The sequence below is a fragment of the Alosa alosa genome, chromosome 13 (assembly GCF_017589495.1).
Source record: "Alosa alosa isolate M-15738 ecotype Scorff River chromosome 13, AALO_Geno_1.1, whole genome shotgun sequence".
Classification (NCBI taxonomy): domain Eukaryota; kingdom Metazoa; phylum Chordata; class Actinopteri; order Clupeiformes; family Clupeidae; genus Alosa; species Alosa alosa.
Genome location: NC_063201.1, coordinates 11,496,019 through 11,510,832, shown reverse-complemented (window position 1 = coordinate 11,510,832; position 14,814 = coordinate 11,496,019). Strand labels below are relative to the sequence as shown.

The window sequence follows — 14,814 nt, the reverse complement described above, 5'->3', positions numbered from 1 at the left end:
GACAAAAGACAGAATTTACAAATTGTCTGTAAAGACGTATGGTAGGCTAGCCTACTACTGAATGAGACTCACGTTAAAATATTAAATATCATGTTTGTCATCCACCGACTGTTGTTTTAAACCATTATCCTTATGCCGTTACGCCTATATTAAGATCACACCACTGTCGTAGCTTGCTCCTCATCTAATCGTGTGATATCTAAAGGCAGAATTATAATAGCCTAGTCCTGACTCCGCGCACGCCACGCAACGAACGCCCCTTGTGCCCCGCCCCTTGGGCAATGCTACAGAAGCGCGGCCAGGGACAAGATCGCGTTATTCTGCGCTGGAGGTCTAAACGGTGAAGTGGAACAAAGACACAACATAACAGAAAAACAGCAACAGGAAACGACTTTGAACCATATTTAAATTGGGAAATTTTCAGTGGATCAGTTTTCACCGGCAAATGCGTGTTTCTTTCGAGGGGGATCGGACAAGCATGTGTGTTCTGATCTTGTCCAGGGTTTGATCAGAGTTGGGTTTGGACGTCTAAAAGTTTTTCTAGTTTTTCTGGAGTGATACCATATATCAATGATGGGCTTTTTGTTTTGCTTTGGATTGAATACCCGTGTTTGCAGCCGAAGACAGTGAACGCCTAGGCACCGTGGATGTTTATATTATAATATTTTGGAGGCAGTTCCAGGACATTATTCCATTAGGATTTCCCAGGTGTCCGCTTTAAGTGCGCCAACATGGGATCGGTGTCACTATAGCGCAACTTATCCAGAGATTTCGGCCATTTGTCTTTTGCTTCTGTTCGTCTCAAGTTTTTTCAATAGTAGCGATTTAAACAGCATATAACCTGTACCACCTTTGGAATTACCACCATGAACTTTGTTGTCAGTTTGGTACAATTATTTTTTGCGGCGCTCCTTCATCTGACCGCAGTAAAGGTAAGACTCGCTGTTGGAATACTGGGGAGGGGGTGATAAGCTGAACTGATTATTGAAGATAATGTGCTGCATGTTTAATTAATGAAACCCTTAATGATTAATAATTAACGATCGCTCTTGCAATGTCAATTCAATTTCTCATGAGGACAATGCTGCACCAGCCACAGTTTAGGATGGAATTGAATGGCTTTTGCACATTGCTAGACTGTTTGATAATAATAGGCTATTTCATTTCAAGCAAAGAGTGTCAAGAGCAGCAATGTGCTGATGATGACAGTACAGAAAAAAAAATGATGGGGTTACCATGTTACAATTTAACTGAAACCTACCGAACACACTACAGTAACTAACCGGGGACATTTTTGCGCATTTTTTATATTTTGTTCTGATAATCAAGTGCAACATTAGTAATCATATGGCATTACGTACGATTTACTCAATTGGTAGGCTATCCAGTAAATGGTTCTTATATGGCATTTCTCGCGCAACTTATCGGTAGGCTACAGCCGGCAAGTGTGCGCAAAAGCGTCAGCACTGCGCGCATGTGGATTTATATGCATCGTTATATTTCGCAATGCTTTCTCCACTGCCCAGATGTATTTGCCAATGTTATTTAATAACCTAATGTAAAATTCGCGGCATTAGAGGTAACGTTATTTTGTGTTTAACCGCAAGTGAAGTTTACAGGTTCACTCCGCTCAACTCTCTCACGCCTGCCTGCACAACCTCGTTTACTTTTCTATTAGACTAACAATGGAAACTTTTGAGTCACACGAGCGTTTAATGGCGTCTAACATTTGTGTGACTGTTTTACACGACATATTGTGGTTTAATGGTTGTGATGTTCGGCTGTTAGAAGGTTCGTCATTCATTGAAAATCGCTTCAAGGCAAGGCAAGTGCTTCAAAATTTCAGTCCACACAAAAAATCATAAAAATTGCTACAATTAATGTACGCAGAATTAGCCCCTTCCTGCTGATCTCTAACAGTGAACCCCAATTAAGCGACTCTAATGCGATAGATATGAAGCAGATGGATTACTTCAGGCTACTTCAGTGATGAAGTCAAATCGTCATGTTTCTCACGCAATGTTGCGAGCTGTTGCACCAGTATACCACCTGAGGTAACGTGACTATCCCACGCAGCCTATCCGAACGATACCAACGGCGGGAAGCGATTATCAAACACTCTCACTTGTCTGCGGAGTGGGGGAGTGTGACCTTCCTATATGAATCTAAAAACCACAATGTCGTTCAAGCCATGTACAAATATCTGCGTTAGATATGTAGTAACGGGCCAGGTGATAAAATGTGGTAAACGTAGATACACGTCTGTGTTGTAGTACAGTTATCATCATTGCCATGGTCATCATCGCCAAATTGGCAACCTTACAGCCAAGTTGATCCTCCCCCATACCACAAGTTTTTCAGAAGATTAAAAATAGAAGACTTACATATTTGTATGCTTTATTTCTTCTTTCTTTTAGTGTGCTCATATACCCAAGGAAGGAGTCAAGGGCAAAAACGAAGGTAAGTGACATGTGGACATATTCCTGGAATTACCATTTAGATGTATAAATCCATGCGATGAGTTGAGCTCTGGTGATGTAGAAAGAAGTAGGAGAATATACCGCCACCTTCCGGTCGCGTGGGCTGACTTGAAAGCCAGCATTTGTTTGAACGCTTTCCCTTTTAAACTTCACCCTAAATGTAATAAACGTTGAAACAAAAATAACATATTACTTAGGTCGTATCTCATACAGATAATACATTGGCACTCGTCAAATGGTGTTTATTTAGTAGGTATGACACAATTCAGTTGACTACAAATTGCTGACCTCAAGATCAGGTTGGAGTTTGTTGCACGGTGGCCTGCAGAAGAGTATTTCGTGTTGATACTGAGCTCAGCGCTCACTCCCACAGTATCATGACCTTCATACTGTGTGAGTCGCTCACTCTTTGTACTCGTGTCAGATGTGATAGGCAACTATCAGCACCATGACAGGTTCAAACAGCCATGGCAAAAGGCAACAAGATTTTATTTAGCAGACCACATGGAGCAGTATAGCAGCTAGGCTTCACATACATGGCAACAGTGTGCTATTTTTTTAATTTTATTTTATTGTCATTCTGTGATAAACAAAAAATCAGCATCCAACATTAATCAGACTGAAGTTGTGACTGTAGTAGTAAGTGTGAATATGATATGCCTGTTCCAGAAGGATGGTATTTACAACAGAAAAAGAAAGAAAGAAAAAAGGGATAGAAAACAGTCATCTGTGTTGGTGGCACAATTCCTGACGAGTGAGCGAATAACTAATCCAGACATTTAATGATAATGACCTTGTGTAGCAGACATCCTTCCCTTGGGCAGCCAAACATGGTCCTTATCCCAAAGAGGCTGTTTTGTGTTGCGTTTGCTATCGGCAACAGAAGTTTATGCACCGACACGCAGCTGTGTGGATTTAGGGGCTATGCTGAGCAGGCCATCGCATGTGGTGCCGGTATTGCTGCTGGTGTGGTGGTGGTGTTGTTAGCACAGGCTGCTTTTCACTAGTGCAGAAAACAGCTTCCATGCGTGGTGGTGGGCTTATTTTTTTAAAAGGTCAGAGGTGATAGGTCAACCCTGGCACCATAGTGCCTGAGGTCACTGCCTCCCAGGCTGCTCGTGGGGTCACGAGGCTCAGGGGTCACACAGAGCCGAGAGACAGACAGTCTGCTGTGCATGTCCGCAGATCATTCTAGAACATGGCAGTCCAATGCCCACCATAATATGGAAGGTGTTTGGTATGATTGTTGTTTGTTTAGTTTCTTTCTTTTCTCTTGTATAGATGAAATATACATACATATGCGCGTCTCTGGTTGTGTTTGAGTGTGTGTGTATGTGTGTTGCCGCATGTTTCGCGAGGGGGGAAAATTAAAACCCTTTCCCACACAATGGCAGCCATTGTTTGCACTTGGAGCTACAGATCTGTGCCTTTGTTTATCTGCTAAGCTGGATTTGGTAATGAGCATGGCCAAGGAAAGGCCTACACCTTTTTCTGTGACAAAGGAACACAAGAGCCCTCCTCGTCCTCGGCTGCGAGCTGGGACAATAACAGGAGGAACAGGAGGACATAAAGCATGAATGAATGAGCAAAAGGAGAGAAGAGATTTTATGAACAAAAAAAGGGGGGTGGAATTAGGGGACCGGATGAGCAGGGAAAGAGGAGTGGCCACTGAACAAGACAGGTGCAAAACAAACACAGCAGCCAGTGTAGGCCCTAGGTGACGTGAATCTTGCATAATCGCTTAGAAAGCAGAGGTGGGTGTTAAGGCTTTAGTGATTGCTGTTTGTTATAGCAGGCCAGAGCTCCTCACATCGCACGTGTCTGGGTTTGCCCCGGGCCACACATTAGGAACTTCCTCTATTTTAGAGCCATATTGACAGACCATGGACTATCTCTTAAAAATGAAAAACAGGTGTGAGTTTGGATTGAATTGTGTTGTTGACCATGATCCATTCCTCTCTCTCTCTCTCTCTCTCTCTCTTTCTTTCTCTCTCACACTCTCTCTCTCTCTCTCTTTCTTTCCCTCTGCAGTTGTTCCCTTCATGGAAGTGTACAACAAGAGCATGTGTCGGACGCGGGAGACTTTGGTGGACATCATGAAAGAGTACCCAGACGACACAGAATACACTTACCACCCGGCCTGCGTGGTTCTCATGCGCTGTGCAGGGTGCTGCCCTGACGAAGCGCTCGAATGTGTTCCCACGGACACGCGCAATGTCACTCTGGAGGTGAGCAAAGGACCTCCCCTCAGCTTCCAACCCTGCACCCCACTTACAGTACATCACCCAGTACCAGAAGACACACATCACGGCCACACTCACTAACTCACCCCTTCAAAAAATCCCCACCATTCGCAAGCCTGGAACTCTTCAGAGAGAGCAGGTGCAAGGACGAGAGAGCCAGAGAGATATCCGAAGGCCGAGAGGGAGGGAGAGAGAGCCAGAGGCAGAGGCAGAGAGAGAGAGATGACATGCTTTACTTTCTCAGTGTCAAAGGGTGTTTTGTCATGCCAATGGACCCTTTCAACAATAAAAACAAAAACAATGCTTGAACATTCTATTTGGGCCCCAATCTACTTCCTCTGCATTAAGATAACATATGGAATGTTAAAAAGGAAGTCTTGTGGGGCCAACTATGATGCTGATAATGGAACTCTCTTGAAAGGGTCCATAACACTCGTTGAATTTAACTGAATTGAATCAAATTGAATCAGTCAGACCGAGTGACAAACGGACAGACAGACAGACCTGCTTTGTGACTTCCCAGTGTTCTCTGCTCCTCAGCTCAGCTTTGTAGCTCACCTTTCCTCTCCTCTCCTCTCTTCTTTCTCCTTTCCTGTCTTCTCCTGTCCTCTCTTCTTTTCTCTCCTTTCTTCTCTTTTATTCTCCTCTCCATTCGGTGTGCTCTCAGTGTCTGTGCTTTGCTCAGGCCAGCCCTCCTGTGCTGCTGCTGGGGAAGTGGGAAACAGCACTCTCAGCCTGGCATGTCAGCTATGTTGTTTACCCCTGTGTGCACTCTGTTTACGCCCCTGTTTATGTGGTCAGTTTTTCCCACTCCGCGCTGCCCGTTCTTGTGCTTTCTTTCTTTCTCTCTCTCTCTCTCTCTCTCTCTCTCTCTCTCTCTCTCAGAATCACTTTCTCTCATTCACTCACTTTCTCTTTACTCTGCTTTGGTTGCTAGGAGGGCATACAGTATGAGGCAGCGGAGGAGGAGGAGGATAGTGAAAGAATGCGCCAGAGCCCATGCCTTCCACCAGACACAGTTGATAATCAGGCAGTCAATCAGTGGCCAGAGCGTGGCGTGATGGTGGTCAGAGCAGGCTAGCACAGGGGCGGGTCACTGCACACTGGGGAGCAGGAGAAATCCGACTGATACTTTTCTGTAGTAGCCACCGCAGTGATAAAAAAGAAACAGCCTGTGTTGTTTTCCCACACTGATAAAAACACACACCACACGTGTTGATTTTTTTTCCCCTCCTCTGAGTTGGTGATTTTAACCCTTTGACTCCCTCCTCGTTTTGTCCCCCCAATGCAGGTAATACGAACCAGACAGCGTGTATCGCAGCATGGGTATCAGCTGACTTTCACTGAACACACGAGGTGTGAATGCAAGTAAGTGTCATGCCGAACAGCAACCAAAACACCACCACCGCCTTCTGCCACTGCTTTCACGTGCAGTAAAACTCAACACATGGAGTCTAAAACATGTCTCTTTCTCTTCCTTGTTTCCTCCAGACCAAAGCAAGAAGTTAAAGTAAAGAAAGAAAAGTAAGTGAACTCTATTGTCGCTGTTCATGCTAATCGTGTGTATGTGTGGTGTGGGGTGGGGTGGGGTGTGGGGTGTGGGGTGGGGTGGGGGTGGGGAGGGAGGCAAAGGAGAGGGAGGTATCTGTGTGCTCAGTGTCGCCCCCTATTGCTCCACACAAGAGTGGCGTGGCGGCTGGTGGTGATTTTCCACACGCTGATCATGTCCAGCTGTGTGTAACGCAGTCGCCAGCCAGCGCCAGGCCTCGCCACTTAAAAGTTGTATGAGTCACCGACGTCCGCCCGGGGCGATACTGGACACACAGGCAGAGAGGGCATTGCTGAACATGCCATGTGACCACAGAAGAGAAGCAGTCAGCTGGACACTTTACTCTAGTCAAGGATGGAGCCCCCTTCCCCCCTAGCAGCAGCTAGCGGCTAGAGCTAGTGCTACAGCTGAAGTGAACAGCATGATGGTGAAGGTGCAGTATCTTTACAACTCTGGTGGTGTATGGTGTTTGTGTCTCCCAAAGGCAGTCAGCTGGGGGAATAGAAAGTAAGAAACAGAGTTTGTGTGTGTGTGTGTGTGAGAGAGAGAGAGAGAGAGAGAGAGAGAGAGAGATGTGTAATAGGGGTTGGTGTGGGTTTCTGCCCTACCAAACTCCTCAAATCCCTTTCCTCTCCTTCCCTGCTGGCTTGTGGCAGCAAAGGAATCTGAATCTCCATGTACCCACAATGCCTCCATAAGTGTAGCTGCTCCATGTCCTCTAGTGTGGAAAAGCACCAGACAGGTGTGTTGTGTGTTCTCCGTAGCTGGCTTCCTGATAAGAGGGGCCTTTTATAGGTCCTGTTGGGCTCCTCAGTGGAGAGTGCTATCTGTTACAGCGTGAGAAGAGATACGCTAGTAAGCTAGCTAGCTCTTTTTATTTATTTTTTTAACGACGTCTCTGAGGGCCTCTGTGGCCAGGGAGAGTCTTTCAGACCACCCATGGCCCCTCATGACGACCTGACTGCCCAGTTCTCCAGTTGCTGGAGACTGACCCGGGCTGTTTCTAGATACTAATCATAGTAGCAGGTGTCACTCGGTTAACCTATTTTTATTTTTAGCGTTGTAAATAGTGGATGAGCCCTGAGGTCGACAGACATTGCAGTTGGTCAGTTTGTCAAAGGGATTTCAGGCGCCTGTGTTTGTGTAACTGTTATTGTGTGAGTTTGTGTGTGTGTGTGTGTGTGTGTGTGTGTGTGTGTGTGTGTGTGTGTGTGTGTGTGTGTGTGTGTCTGTGTGTGTGTGTGTGCGTGTGTGTGTGTTTGTGCACGTGTGTGTGTGTATGCGTCTGTGTTTTGATGCCGCTGTACTGGTTTGTGAAGGAGTCCTGCTGATGTCGTTTGTCTAATTGGATAAGCAGTGTACGTGTCTTCCGCAGGTTTGAGGCGTTGGGAGAGGGTTAGGAGGTGATAGGATCATGTTAGCTGAGAAGGCTAAATGAAATCCGTTTGTCATGAAGGAGATGTGTGTGTGTGTGTGTGCGTGGTGGGGGGGGGTGGAGGTGGTGGTGTGGTCTCGTTGCAGCCCCCCCCTGCCCAGCCTGGTTCTCAGCACGTAGGCAGGACTCCATGGGGGAGGGGCCGTGTGAGGACATGAACAGAGACTCACAGGCACAGGTTGAGCTGCGTCACTGCCAATAACACTTCATTTGCACATCCACTCACATATTTAACTCAATTGAGCTTAATACACGTACACGTACACATAATACACACACACACACATATACACATGCTCAGCAAGTAACTTACAAAATGAACAACAAACTAAACTTAACCTTAACGGTAACCCACCTGCTAAACAACACACGCATTCATAATCTCAGACAACCACACCAGGCTAACACATACAGTTAACATAAACAGACACACACACACACACACACAAAGACAAACACACACACACACACACACATACACACAAACACACAAACACACACACACACACACACACACACACACACACACACACACACACACAAATAGATACTCAATAGCTCTAGATGTGTTGATTCCTGTTAGGGACTTTTTATATCGTCTCTCCCTTCCTGTTCTCCTAAGTAGCATTGATTAATTGATATCTCTGCATGACTCATCCTGGTTCAATTTAGATATTTAGACCCTTTTCTTTTCTTTTCTTTTCTTTCCTCTCTGTCTTTCTTTTGCATTTTTTTTTCTTCTCCTCTCTTGTTTTCCAGAAAACCCAGGGAGGGGAGGGGCAAAGGCCAAAAGAGAAAGAGAAAGAGAGAGAGAGAGAGAGAGAGAGAGGGAGGCAGCCGTCAGGCTGGAGTTCTACACCAGCAGCGCACCGATCCTGCACACGGGCAGTCTCTCTCTCTTGGTCTTTGGCTTGGTGGTCGAGGAGCTTCTGTGCTCTGCGTAACACCAAAACAAAACAAAAACAGAACCAAATGAATGAACCCACCCATCCCCCATCATTTCATTGGCTGGCAGCTTTCCACTCCACTATATGTTCTTAATTTCTTCTTTTTTTTTACGTAACCCCACTCATTTGAAGCCCCCACCCCCAACTGCTCTCAAGCCCCAGCTAAAGCAATTGGAAGTGAGGGGCTGGCAGGTAATGGTTTCTCACACCACCACCCCCAACCCCTCTCCTGCATGTGACTGTGTGGTTGTTTCTGAGACACTAAGGTATGAGCTACACCAGGCGCGTAACTGAAGCGTTCCGTTCGCCACGCGTAATATCCATTTTAAACGAATGGTCTTTTTTTTTTTTTTTGCATTTCCCACTGTCACGTCTGGTGTAGCTACTTCCATTGATTATAATGGAAGCTAATTGTTGCAGCAGACGCAACGCGAACGGAACGCTTCAGTTACGCGCCTGGTGTAGCTCAGCCCTAACCTACAGGCTGTCCCAGACCCCAGCCTGGTGTCTCTCTCTGCTAGGCTCAGCTGTCTCTGTTCTGTGTTGTCGCTGTTGGACGGTGGCAGCTAGCGGTGGTGGGGCTGCTGGCTGCATTTCCTCGGACTCTCAGCAGTCTGGTCTATGTGGACGACGTTGTAGTGTGGCTTTGCTGTGCAGGAGGACTGTGCAGGTTGGTGCTGAGGCAAAGGCCACAGAGAGGAGGAGTAGTAGAATGGGGGCTGTGGAGTGGGTGTGGGAGTGGCCTTCTAGTTGCAGTGAAACTTTTCTTTAATATTTACAACACAGTCCATCTTTATTGTAGTAAATGTGTGAACACTAAAATATCATAAGATCGTGAAGTATACTGCACCTCTCGGCCACCAGAAGCTAGTTTATTTTATTTCGTCTTGCCCCCCTGACCCCCACCCCCCTGACCCCCCCCAAACTCCCACTCCCTTCAGTCGGCAGAGGAGTGAACTGGGACTGTGCCAACACTGAGATTAGGGTGAGCGATTGCGTGTGTTAATCCTTACATTGAGCCTCTGCTGCAAGCCCTGGACCCATTAAAATGCCAACCTCATATTCACTTGTCTGTGTCGAGTCCTCGAGCTGCATGATGCTATAGGGTCTGGATGGGGGCCTGTACCACTACTCTGCACATGTGTCATTCATGGAGCAATGTTGCATTATGTGTTGCAATGTGTGGGCTATGTCATATCACACATGAACCTGTAAAAAAAAACTGTGTGTGTGTATGCAAGTGTGTGTACTGAACAGGATCATGTGTGTGTGTGTCCATGAGTCTGTGTTCATTGTTGCTTAAATGTTGCCAACTCAGTCTTATCACACATGTGTGTATTTGGGTGTGTGTATGTGTATGTGTGTATGTGAGTGTGATAGCCACACCATGTGTGCATAAGACTTCATAAGCTTACAAATCACATGCTACCTCCGCTCTCCTCGTTAACACCCCCTTACCTTAGCTCACATATCTCACCTGACCCCTTACCAGTTAACCCCTATTAAACCCCACTGGGTTGCGCAGCACCCTGTGTTGACATGGCCTTACTCATGCACTACTCAAGCTTCATGTACGGGCCTGAGACTTGTGGGATAGCTCATTGTTGAAGGATGAGGAGGATGAGGAGGAGATCGGATGTATCAGGTGATGAAGAGGGGGCTGAGGGAACCGGGGGGGATGTTATTGGGACGGGTGGGGGTGGGGTTCAGTATAGGATGGTGCATGAGTGTCTGTCTATTCCTCTCTTTGCCCAGAACGCTTTAGCTTAGACCTGTCTCTCCCTCTCTCTCTCTCTCTCTCTCTTTCTCCCTCCCCCTACCTCTCCCTCTCTCTCTTTCCTTTTTGCTTCCCTTGCAGCCACTGTGGGCCTTGCTCAGAAAGAAGAAAGCGCTTGTATGTGCAGGACCCTATCACCTGTAAATGCTCCTGCAAATTCACACAATTACAATGCAAGTCCAGACAGCTTGAGTTAAACGAAAGAACTTGCAGGTTTGTTTACAACATGTTACGATAAACAACTTGCTCTGGTCTCTTTGTTTTGTTTCGTTTTGAATCCGTCCTCTGATCAAGATGCCTCGATGTTTTCTTCCTGGCAGAGAAAAGCATGCTTCTCTGATTGTTGCCTTCGTGTCCATGTTTGTGCTTTTGTGTATCAGTGTTTGTGTGTGTGTGTGTGAATTCGCCTTTGTGTGTTTTTCAAAGAACTTTTCTCCTTTTACTCTGTCAGAGTGCTTCTCTTTGTTTGACATCTTTGCTTGATGTCAGAACTGTGAATGCCAAATGGTCCTACCTGACATTTGCTCATTCTGTCCCCTACACAGGGGCTCTATAAACTTCACAGTCAGCTAATTTAGAGGATTGATGGTCCTCTTGTTTAGGTCCTCTCAGCCCAATTACTGTGCTATCCTAGATTTAAGTCAACCTAAAATATGCCTGCATTGAGCCTTGAGGAAAGATTGACAGGCTCTGTGACTCTGTGACTGTGCTCGACTGAACTTTAATCATTCGCACTATTGACTGAACAGTGGTGTGGCCAACTCAGTCGTTACCCAGTGTCAAGTTTGTGGCCTTTCATACAGAACGTTCTGGCACCAAGCAATGCGAATGTGAGTGAGTGGCTTTGCCAGCACAGAAACGTGCAAGAGGTGAAAAGACAGGACCTGCTATGCCCCACTTCCCAAATAGTGTCTGAATCCGGTCAGGATCTAGCTCTGATACAGTGTGGGTAGCTACTCTTGCACACCATGGGCCTTAACAATTCTTACCAATGCTTTTGTGAGCACGCTCAGTTTCAGAATTCCTTTGTCACACTTCAGATTGGTTGACCTTTTGGTCAACTATTGGATAGCACAAAAAAAGTCTCACTCTATTTTGTTTCCATATATCCATTTCTACTGACTTGTTGCATTTGCATGGCGGAGTACTCACATTAGATACTTCTAAGTATTGAAATCTTAGATATAGTTCTCTGCTCACAGTGACATTGGCTAGAATTAATGGCCCCAAGCACTGTATTTCATTTTCTCTGATACTCTTTCATGAGCAGCCTGCTGTACTTGTGACCGAATACGCCTTGCAACTCAAGCCTTACTATTAACATCATCCAATCAAAAGCCTAACCGCAGTAAGACAGGCCAATCAAAACTCATTCCAGGGAAGAGAGGCGTGTTGGAAATTGAGTGGTTGGGGAGGAAGTAATAAGGTGTCCATGCTGCTTGCTTCTCGTGGTCCAACCCATGTAACCTGTGACCATACTAATTGATGGTAGAGCCGTGTGTTTTTTTTGTGGGAACGTTTCATGTCTTCTTTGAAGATAGAGTGGAAGACACTCTTATGCACTCTGAATCCTGGAAAAAATCTACCCCGAAATCATGCCCTTTGACCTTTACTCCACCTCTAGTTCACCCCCCCGTCTGTGGTGTGAATTGTATTTAGAAAGAACACAATGAGAGGGTGCATGTCTGATTAGACATAACAAGCTACCCCACACACACACACACACACACACACACACACACACACACACACACACACACACACACACACACACACACACACACACACACACAATCCCACTTTCGGCCATCTTTAGATCTCCAGGATTAGGAGGTGTCAGATTGTCTCCTGCTTGCACCTTTCATCATGGGGCCGACCTCTAATCCAGTCTCTCCATTGTGTCTTTGCAGATGCGACAAACCAAGAAGATGATTAGCGGAGAAAAGTGGTGGAGACCGATCGAAGGAATATATTTTTTTTACGTAGCACTTTCTTTTACACATGAGGACGCATTCCCTGGGCTGACTGAAAGAGAAATAACAATGGCAACAACAACCGTACCCAACAAACTAACAAACGAAAACAACAATCGACAAAAACACATCACCACAAGAGAGAAAGCGTGAAAGAAATCCTCCCATTTTCCAGATTTTAATATATGAGTAAGTGTATAAATATATATTAAAAAGAAGATGACAATGTGTACCGCTGCTATATAAATTGGAAACACTACATTCAAGTGAACGAATGCACCACTTGGTGCGTGAATGGGATCTTCTTCAGTGCCAGTGAAGAGAGACTGCTAATGGACAGTGCTGACTGTGGTTTTGCCTTCTAAACAAAACCAATCTTTTTCAATGTAATATGTCACTGGATATGGGTCTGCTGTGGAGAAAAAATATCTATATGTACAGTATATATGTATGTATAATATATATATATGTCTATATTTTATTGAACTGATCGTTACCATGACTTCACTCGAGAGGTGCAACAAGAAGGTGTCTCCCAACAACTGTGGGACATTGGGGGCGTTTGAGACACTTTCTAATGGGACTGAAAATGGCGGGTCCAGGGAACACATGACAGTCCCATATGTGGAACCCTTCTCCCTGCATGATGTGACTGCCTTCCATTGCTGGAGACCTTCGTCACTCGTCACAGAAGACTGTACTGACTAACATCCAATAGGACCTGTTGGGTTGTGAAAAAAAAAACTATATTTCTAAAGGGATATTAATTGTAGGTATATATATAGAGACAGAGGTGATCCTAAAAACAGCTTGATTCCATCCTCTGCCAGAGAATAGTGGTGTGTACCGTGGGTCACATTCGGTGACTTGTTCAGTGTGTTGTGTTTGTTTTCCAAAGAAATTAAAATTGCACACTTTCTTAGACACTGTTCCTGGCAACAAAATAACCACACCATCTGTGTATGCATACCTAATAATATCCTTTTTTGTAGTACACTACACCTAATTTATAATGGTAGAATATGTCCAGTATTCGCTGTATTTAAGTTGATCTATTTATATGCAGTGTTATTGTTCTTGTTTTTTGTTTGTTTGTTTGTTTGTTTGTTTTGCATTTTCTCTCTTGTCAATGTCATGAGTCTGCCTGGCCTTCGAAAACATGAAAACTGTAGACGACTTTTTTTTTTTAAAGAAAGAAAAAGTAAGAAAAGAAAATCAGAGAGAAAACAAAAACTTCAACATTCCTGAAACGCTGTTGTCTGGCATACCTGAGATGCAGTGGTCATGGAGTACGCACTCAGTCTACTCATAGCCTCTGTCTGTGAAATGGGACTCTGTCGGCAACCGTGGCAACTGTGGCAACTGCATGGGCCCCTGGCCACCATGCTAACAGTGCCTTATGGTACTAAATGTGACTGAAAATGCCCAAAATCAACCAATAGCAACTTGAACTGAGGCTCCCAGGAAGTGGACTAAGGTTGAGTCAGAGTTTATGGAGATCATGATAGTCCAGTCATTCTCAGCCTTGTTGCTAACTGATAATGCTCTGACAGAAGCAACTTTCAGCCCTCTTGACTAATAAAGATAAACATTCTATTGTATTAAAGTGATGAAACTGTTTTTGCTTTTGTTCCTCTTTTCATGTAAAGTCACATTTTTAGTATATTTTCACAGTAATATATTTATTTTTGGTTTAAAGATGATAATATTAACAGTTTTTTTGTTTTAGTGAACCATTAAACCCTATTTATTTTAAAGATATTGTTTTGTATTAAATGAAAAATGAATTCCTGTGTGGGGCCCTGTCTTTGAACTCTATCTTAAGGTTGACACAGCACACTTGCCTGAAGGCATGCCACACTTACCAGCCAGTTCTTAAGTGCCACCCATCAGAAACCATGGAAACGACACAGAGCTATGAAAGTAGATCTGCAAAAATCTATTATATCTGCAATATAATAACTATTAACGAGACACATATATGCAGAGGAACACTGTATACAGATTGTTGAGGGGATGATATATTTATAGATATATATATTTGAGGTGATGATATATTTTTTGATATATTTGAGCAATGCTGCTGGGTGATGTTATCCAGGCAATCTCCAACTGATATTGTTCAACAGATTTGTATCAGGTGATCTTTCATCATCAATTGGCAACTTCTTGTGATCATTCAATCAGAACGGCAAGAGCCGTTTTTGCTGACATTGCTCAAACGAAAGAGAAGGTAATCAGGATCCTTGCATATATCACACATTCAGTCCACAGCATTCTGGTTCCAGAAACTCCATTATTCATACATTCTGCTACAGGACTGTTAATTCTATGTGTTGAGATCATCTGTAGTGTCCAAACCACTTAACAAGCACTGTATGGCAGTTGGGGTTATGTGATGAGTTTCCCA

At 44.7% G+C, this 14,814-nt stretch overlaps 1 protein-coding gene across 4 annotated transcripts; it reads left to right on the top strand.

The window, feature by feature from the left end:
• Positions 1–319: 319 nt before the first annotated feature.
• Positions 320–12,468, top strand: vegfaa (vascular endothelial growth factor Aa). Of its 4 annotated transcripts, none has more exons than XR_007195463.1 (7): positions 320–932; positions 2,418–2,460; positions 4,512–4,708; positions 6,015–6,091; positions 6,215–6,247; positions 8,467–8,846; positions 10,513–10,644. XR_007195463.1 is itself a non-coding variant. In XM_048260773.1 (7 exons), the coding sequence occupies exons 1-7, from the start codon at positions 867–869 to the stop codon at positions 12,361–12,363; spliced, it is 570 nt and encodes a 189-aa protein (XP_048116730.1). In that variant the 5' UTR covers positions 320–866; the 3' UTR covers positions 12,364–12,468. The 4 variants fall into 4 exon arrangements, 3 of the variants coding, with proteins under 3 accessions (XP_048116730.1, XP_048116731.1, XP_048116729.1); XM_048260773.1 differs by lacking the exon at positions 8,467–8,846 and adding an exon at positions 12,342–12,468; XM_048260774.1 differs by lacking the exons at positions 8,467–8,846; positions 10,513–10,644 and adding an exon at positions 12,342–12,468.
• Positions 12,469–14,814: the final 2,346 nt, after the last annotated feature.

Bases quoted from the DNA above. Each gene is read 5' to 3' on its own strand.
- vegfaa (XM_048260772.1), top strand. From the start codon at position 867: ATGAACTTTGTTGTCAGTTTGGTACAATTATTTTTTGCGGCGCTCCTT. The intron at 4,709-6,014 runs GTGAGCAAAGGA...CCCCCAATGCAG, and splicing joins CGCGCAATGTCACTCTGGAG to GTAATACGAACCAGACAGCG. The intron at 6,248-8,466 runs GTAAGTGAACTC...CTTGTTTTCCAG, and splicing joins GTTAAAGTAAAGAAAGAAAA to AAAACCCAGGGAGGGGAGGG.